The 8,537-nt window shown below is 42.3% G+C and overlaps 1 protein-coding gene across 1 annotated transcript; it reads right to left on the reverse strand.

Moving 5' to 3' along the window:
* Positions 1–2,481: 2,481 nt before the first annotated feature.
* LOC117057426 (olfactory receptor 4K3-like) lies at positions 2,482–3,441 on the reverse strand. The gene has a single exon (XM_033168269.1). It carries the CDS (start codon positions 3,439–3,441, stop codon positions 2,482–2,484), a length of 960 nt encoding a protein of 319 aa, XP_033024160.1.
* Between the last annotated feature and the right edge of the window lie 5,096 nt (positions 3,442–8,537).

Here is an 8,537-nt window from a genome sequence, read left to right on the forward strand (position 1 = left end):
GGTCAGCGGTTCGAATCCCCACGACGGGGTGAGCTCCTGTTGCTCGGTCCCAGCTCCTAGCAGTTCAAAAGCCCGTCAAAGTGCAAGTAGATAAATAGGTACCGCTCTGGCCGGAAGGTAAATGGCATTTCTGTGCGCTGCTCTGGTTCACTAGAAGCGGCTTAGTCATGCTGGCCACATGACCCAGAAGCTGTCTGCGGACAAATGCCGGCTCCCTTGACCTATAGAGCAAGATAAGCGCTGCAACCCCAGAGTCGTCCGCGACTGGACCTAACAGACATGAGTACCTTTACCTTTTTAATGGGCCAATTAAAACATTCCAGCATTTTGTTTTGTTACACCCCTCCTATATATTTTTTTTGTAAACTATAAAATAAAAATATTTCAAAAAAGAGAGCTTGTACTGCCACACATTCCTTATTTCATTTTAAGAATCTATGACAAAATGGTCCCTGTCTTCACAAACAATAGGCTCTCCAGGTCCAAGTGGAATCTTCTTTTTAAAATCTACTCCTACAGAAACAAAAGAAAATACTGATGAATTTCCTCTTGGGAATGCTGTCAAAGTGCATGTTCACCCATGTTAAGAGAGTTTGTGTACAGCTAGGACTGTCTACTAAAAAGACTGTGGGCTTTCTGTTGTGACAGCATGTTACATCTTCCATGAGTAAAGCAACAGCACTTGCAATAAGTAACCCGAACCACTGAAATGCCTAAGGAATAAACCAATGGTTTACATAAAATTTCAAACCACTTTGGGCAGAAAGGTGGTGTATAAATGCAATGCAATGCAGTCAAGGAATAATATACAGGTGAAACTCGAAAAATTAGAATATCATGGAAAAGTCCATTTATGTAAGCAATTGTTTTCATTAGCTACTGGAGTTGAATATATGAGATAGATTCATGACATGCAAAGCGAGATATGTCAAGCCTTTGTTATAATTGTGATGATTGTGGCGTACAGCTGATGAAAACCCCAAAGTTAAATTTGTTAATTTGGGATTCTCATCAGCTGTACGCCATAATCATCACAATTATAACAAATAAGGGCTTGACATATCTCGCTTTGCATGTCATGAGTCCAACTCAAATAATAGTTTCACCTTTTAAGTTGAATTACTGAAAGAAATGAACCTTTCTACAATATTCTAATTTTTCGAGTTTCACCTGTATGTATCAAAACTGCCTATTTCAAAACAGCTGATGTGCTTGGCAGACTGAAAGACTGAGGCGGCCTTAATATAAAAATCTGACTCTTCTTTGTCCTGAAGGCCATATTCATTCTTTGCTAACTGACCAGGGGCTATTGTCACTTGAAAACTCTACCTCTCCTCAGCCATGCAGCTTCCCTGCCGAGGGTCAAACTGATCAGCAAGGAGAAGGAGGAGGAGGTGATTTGCATCACCGCTAGGGTGCAGGGCTGTTCAGAGAGGTTGATGGAAGTAAATGTTAATTTTATAAGTCCATGTGTATTTGTCACCTCCATGTCACAATTGTGAAAATGGGAAGCACCGTACTGGGCACAAGTGGAAAGGGAAGGCAACTGAAATTGTACCATTGCAGAGCCCATTCAGATTCATTGATTTGTATCTAGTCATCAGACCAGTGAAAATTCATCAGTAATAGTAATAATAATTTTATTATTTGAACCCCACCCACTCTGGGTGGCTTCTGATACATATAAAAGCATAATAAAACATCAAACATTTTTTTAAAAAATCCAGAAACATTACCAGATTTACAGTTTCTGATTTGATCCTGGAATGTCCTGCTTTTCCTTAGGGAGTCCTCATTTTCATTAGAGAATTGTTGGAGGGTACGCAGTTATGCAACCCCCAAACCAAGGAGGTAAGTAACTATACAACATTTAGAAGACACCTGAAGTATAGGGAAGTTTTTAAATGTTTTATTACATTTTTATATATGTTGGAAGCTGCCCAGAGTGGCTGGGGCAACACAGTGAGATGGGTTCGGTATAAATAATAAAATTATTATTTATTATTATTATTATTATTATTATTGAATAGGACATCCCTATTTTTATCGGAGAAACGTTGGAGGGTATGCCATCTAACCCAGCAAACTGTTTCTCAGGGGCCAGCCAGATGTCTAGGGGAAATTTGCAAGCAGAGCATGAGCTCAACAGCCCTCTCTCACTCTTGTTACCCAGCGACTGGTAGGGACACACCGCCTCTGATGCCGGTGGATATGCAGCCATCATGAGGAGCTGCCATCCTCTATGAATCTTTCTAATCCTTTAAAGCTGGGGGCCATCATTTGTGGTAGTAAGTTCGATTGAAAAGTGCTTCCTTTCCAGCTCCATTGGATGAGCTTGGGTTCTGGAATTAGGAGAGAAGGAGGAAAACTTATCCGTGTCCACATCACCCACACCTTGTATAAATGCAAGGGGAACAGTAAATAAAATAAAAGTTTGCTGCTTTTTTGTGTCAGCCATCACAGGGGACCTCTGCAAGCTGCCTAATGGCAGGCCCGGCCTTGAGTGGAAACCTGCCCAGAAAGCCTTGACAAAAGGCTTCCCAAGGCAGCCTTCATCTCTTTGTTCTTCAAAGCATAGATAGCTGGGTTCAGCAAGGGGGTGATGGAAGTGTAGAAGACAGAGAGCACTTTATCAATCATGAACCGGGTGTAGGGACGCAAGTAAATAAACATAATAGGTCCAAAGTACATGGCGACCACGATGAGGTGAGACGTACATGTGGAGGCAGCCTTGGCGGTCCTTTCCGAGGAGGCCCGGGAGCAGACAGTGTAGAGAATGAATCCATACGAGAGAAGCAGGCCAATGAAACACACCAGTGACAAAATGCCACTGTTGGTGACCATCATGACCTCCAGGGGGTAGGTGTCAATGCAGGCCAACTTGATGACCAAGGGGAGGTCACAGTAGAAGCTGTCCACCTGATTGGGTCCACAAAAAGGCACATTAATGATGAAACCCAGTTGCACAGTGGCATGGAGGAACCCACCAGCCCAGGAGGCAAGGAGAAGCACCATGCAATGGCGTCGGTTCATGAGTGAGGTATAGCGGAGAGGATGGGAGATGGCCACATACCGGTCATAGGCCATAACAATCAGCAGGAGCATCTCAATGCCTCCAAAGAAGTGGAGGCAGAAGATTTGTGTCATGCAGCCATGGAAGGAGATGACATGGTGCTGGGCAAGGTAATCAAAGAGAGATCTTGGAGTGGCAAAGGAGCACAGGCAGAGGTCCAGGAAAGCCAAATGACCCAGCAGAAAGAACATGGGCGTGTCTGAAAGATGGTGATCCCTGAAAATCGTGAAGATGATAAGACTGTTGCTGAAGAGAGTACCAATGTAGAGGAGGAGGAAGAAGAAAAATAAGATGAGCTGGACTTCCCATGTTTCAGAGAAGCCCAGCAGGACAAACTCGGTCATCATGGTCTGGTTTGACCACACCATTCCCTCCTTGTGTATCACTGTGAAAATTGGGGAGAAAGGAGAGAGTAATGAGATACTTGTTTGACAATTTTAGGTGAAATCAGCAAAGGGTGTGTCTTGTGTGTTATTCTTCTCAGCTAGGTGCTGAGACTCCAGTCTGAGGGGTTCATACATTATTGCAGGACTTACGGCGATTCAGACTATTCCTTGATCTAACTTACTATTGTCTGCACCAGAGATGGAGAATATGTGGCTCTTCAGATGTTGTGGAACTCCAACTTCCTTTCTGTTTTACCACCGACAATGCTGGCTGTGGATGATGGTTATTGGAGTCCTACAAATATCTGAAGTGACATAGGTTGCCTGTCTTTGATTTACATCTATGCTTACTGCCTTACTTTGAGTCATAGTTGTATCAATGAATAAATCATACATGCCACAAAAAGAAAGGCTGACTAGCCAGTGTGGTGTAGTGGTTAAGAGTGGTAGACTCATAATCTGGTGAACTGGGTTCGTGTCTCCGCTCCTCTACATGCAGCTGCTGGGTGACCTTGGGCTACTCACACTTCTTTGAAGTCTCTCAGCCCCACTCACCTCACAGAGTGTTTGTTGTGGGGGAGGAAGGGAAAGGAGAATGTTAGCCACTTTGGATTCCTTCGGGTAGGGATAAAGCTGGATATCAAATCCAAACTCTATCCAAGGTGCAGTTTGCTCAAGTCCATCAGTTGTGTGTCAAAGAAACCATCAGGTTTAGGTATCGGACAAGTGAGAAATTGCTTAGAAATGGACACCATATTGAGAGACTTGCAATCATACTCCCTCATGTTTTGAATAAAAGAAAGGAATTAAAAATGTTTACATCCTTACACAAACAAAATAATATCAGGGGCAAATGGGGCATAACTTTAAGATAATTGTATATTAGAACAGAGAACTGATTGCTATAAAAAATGTGCAGGTTGCGTATAGATCCCAAGAGAGGCTGGATATTAACCTATATAATAATAATTTATAATAATAATTTATTATTTGTACCCCTCCCATCTGGCTGGGTCCCCCCAGCCACTCTGGGCGGCCTCCAACAGATATTAAAATACATTAAAATATCACAGGTTAAAAACTTCCCTAAACCTACCCATGGAAAGAATGAGAAGGCACTCTGGACCACGTCTTGTAACATTATTAGAGTAAAAAAAGAAGTATGTCAAATCAACGCTTGAGAAATAGAGAAAGAATGTTGTAGAGAATAGATGAACAAATGAACTAGTGTGGGTTCCGAAAGGAGGTGAATTGCAAAGATTAAACAAACAACCAAACTGAGATAGAGAGATAATAATAGGAGCCATGGGAATGAAGTAACTTCCCAACATACTTTAATTTCTTTACTTTCTCTCATGCCCCACTGACTTCGCTTTTCTTCTTTCTCAATTTTTTTTCTTGTGAGGTCTTTTCTTTATCCCCCCCCCCTTATATTTAAATTTATATATTACTGTTCATTCAAAGATCTCAGGGTGGTTGAACCGTACAGACTTCACTTCATGGAATGAATTGAATTCCTGCCCCTGTAAATACCAAATGGTGAAATTCCCGTAATAAAAAGTGTGTGTATGCAAGTTCATTGAGAAAGGAGAAAGTTGATTTTAAATTTCTTCAGAAAACTAGTGTAGGTTTTTTTTTTTTAAGAAAGATCAGAAGCTGCCATATACTTGGGTCTGACAGTGTCCATTTAGCTTATTACTGTCTACATTGACAGGAAGTGACTTTTCAGGGATTCAGACAAGAGAAAATCCACAAATCTACTCGGAGATGCTGGGGAATCAAACCTGGGACCTTCTGAATGCAAATCAGATGCTCCACCACTGAGCTAGGCTGAAGGAGGAGATTTAATAAGATTCTAGGGGGATGTTAGCCTCTGGAGGAGACCATGAAGAAGAAAGCAGGAGCTGTGCCCTCACAATGCATCTTCAGGTGAAAGAAAGTGGACCTCAGCACTGTGAGAAGCAGATCTGACAGACTTTGAATGCACTTCACCGCTTCGTCTACCTTCATTACTGAACTGCATCCACTCCCATTGTGCTGTTTAAAGACTGGCCTTAAAACTGTACGCCCAACCGAAGTTTAACTTTTGCTTCCTCCTCCCTTTTCACATCTATTATTGACCTTGGTTCCACCCCCCCCTTTCTAATAAGGTATATTTCAATAAATGTGGGGTGGTGAGTTTGAACCCAGATCTTTTTCCTCCTCACAGTTGTTTGAACCCTGCTCCCCTTGTACCCTGCACATAAAGGGTTGTTGGAAGTGAAAGTAGAGTTGCCACAGTTATCTGTTCTTGGTGACACTCTGATGGATCTAATTTTTGCAGACCTTAATAGAACAGAAGAGAAGAAAACGTTGCTCTGTGGAGTGTCTCGGTGTCCCAGCTACCCATCTCTCCCCTCCATTCTCCCCCTCCCTGTTTCCCATCTCCCCACTACCACCACACAATCCCAGAAAAGGCTGTTAGAACTCTTGTGACCACTGGGTAGTTTAATCCTCACTGGGCTGTTTTGAGGTGGATTTTGTTTCCCCTCTTTAAGAAGACCAGGGAACCCTTCTGGATCAGGCCAATGGCTCATCTCATCCAGTGTACTGCTCTCACAGTGCCCAAACAGACTCTTTTGGGAAACCCACAAACCAGACCTGTGCAGAAAAGCACTCTCCCCCCCTCCTGCATTTTCCAGCAGCTGAAAGAGTACTCAGCTAGTTGGTCATAAGTTGCATTCACATGGCAGTTTATTCCATTTCTCTAACCGTTAATTTCCATATTATATCTGAGCTTTCACAAGACACAAAAGCTAGTTCCAGAACTATAGCTGAATATAGCAAAACTTTGGTGCTAATTTCTGTGCCGTTTGCTGCCAGAAAAAAAATCCTTTGCAAATAATATGGAAATGAGGGCTAAACATCTGCTATACCCTTCTATAGTTCTGGATGTGGTTTTTACATTGTATAATGTAATGTGAAAATTAACAGTCAGGGAAATACTGGGAAAATGGAATGAACTGCCATGTGTATAATAGCCAGTGTCTGACCTGGAAAGGTAGTTCTGAGTTCTCATGTCCTTATATTCTCCCTTAGGAAGGAACACCACTTCCTTAACCTCAGTATTCCAACAGTATGCTGGGATGGATCCATTCCAGATCAGGCTGTGGTAATCCAAGTGTTCTGTCTTCTGACAGTGGTCAAACAGACGCCTATGAGAAACCCACAAACAGAACTTCAAAGCAGCAGCCATCTTCCACTGTTGTTCTCCAGCATTGAGATGCTGAATCTGAGCTGATCAGAGCCCTTCACGTTTGAAGCATGGGAAGCCAAAAAATTTAAAATTTGGCAGAACATTTGGATTATTTGATCATTTTATGTATAATTTGGAATATTTGATGTGATTTGATTGGATTGTTAAAGTGGAAAATTTAATAAAAATGATTTGCAGAGATGCATGCCACCTTCGATACTGGAGAAGAAGAAGAGTTTGGATTTGACATCCCGCTTTATCACTACCCGAAGGAGTCTCACAGCGGCTAACATTCTCCTTTCCCTTCCTCCCCCACAACAAACACTCTGTGAGGTGAGTGGGGCTGAGAGACTTCAAAGAAGTGTGACTAGTTGCCCAAGGTCACCCAGCAGCTGCATGTGGAGGAGCAGAGACGCGAACCCGGTTCCCCAGATTACGAGTCTACCACTCTTAACCACTACACCACACTGGCTCTTGGAGGTACTATATATAGTCTCCAGTGCTCTGGATGGAGAATTGCACCCTAACAATGATGACCAGTCTCTATGCTATGCCTATGCCCATAAACAATCTAGCCACCAACAGGCAAGTGGAGCTCTGGAGATAGAGAGGGGGAGAGAGCAGATCAGCAGATAGAAAATGCTGGACAGCTCCTTGGAAGAGTCTGCAATATGTCATTTTCCGCAGAGTTTCGCACCTGTGTTTTGGAAAATCTAATACATCCTCAACTATTTTTTTTCACCCACCTGCAAATCCCAGCAGATACTTCTTGAGGTTTTCAGCAGCAATTTTTTTCTACTCAGGATCAGCATCTGTTTGGAGCTGATTGATCTGGTTCCATCTGCTGCCTGTGAGTGCTATGCACATGAAACATCTCTGGCGATGATCTATCTGCTCCAAAGGTTGAACAGCAAGTCAAGAGTAAATGGAGTGTGTGTGTGTGTGTGTGTGTGTGTGTGTAATTAATTGCTCATTCTTTTTGAAAGGGGACTGCATTCGTTGGTGCCTTATCTGCTCTTGGGGAGCCAGAGAAAAAAGTAATTATTTGTCACTGAGGAACATGCTACACAACAGTCCACAAGGGTGCACTGTGTGTTCGTTTGACTTCTGGTTTGGTTTCCTGGGTAGATGGCAAGGGATCAAAAAAAGATGGAAAGAAACAAGGGTTTGATTCCCCCACAAGTTTTCCTAATGTGTGATCTCACCACCTCCAGCAATTGAATAATATCTAACTGTACCAATTAGGAAAGACGGAAGGAAGGACATGTTATTAAGTGGATGACAAGATAAGCAAGATAATTTGTGGCTATACTATTTCCCAAGTGCTCAGGCAGTCCACCACCAATATTACATGTGCCTTTAGGAACATGTGTGCATACATGATTCACCCATGAACCCCAAAACACACACGTTTGAGAGGTGGGTATGTTGTGGGAGTCAAACACATGAGGCCTTGAATGTGTACCTAAACAATTCCAAACCTAGAAATTCACAACACAGAGAATTTCAAAAGCAAACTTTTATTACACAGTGGTCTTGGAAAAAAAGAGATCTCAGTTGCTACAATCTAATCAGTGCAATGCAGTACAGTCACAGGTTTCTTTTAATCCTAGTATCCTACAGTAATACATTCACACTCTTAAATGTAAAGAAATAAGAGTCATTTAAAAGGACAAAACAAAATGATTGAGCATAACCCTTAGTTATGGAAACCCCAAGAAATTAGAATAGAATCCAGTGACCTGTATTGGACTTATAGAGGTATAAGTAAGGAGAAGTCAAATTTGGATTTCCCCACCCATCCTTCTAAGAGTGGAGAAAAGTCCACAAGGTTGAAATCTCC

The sequence above is a fragment of the Lacerta agilis genome, chromosome 14 (genome assembly GCF_009819535.1).
Source record: "Lacerta agilis isolate rLacAgi1 chromosome 14, rLacAgi1.pri, whole genome shotgun sequence".
Classification (NCBI taxonomy): domain Eukaryota; kingdom Metazoa; phylum Chordata; class Lepidosauria; order Squamata; family Lacertidae; genus Lacerta; species Lacerta agilis.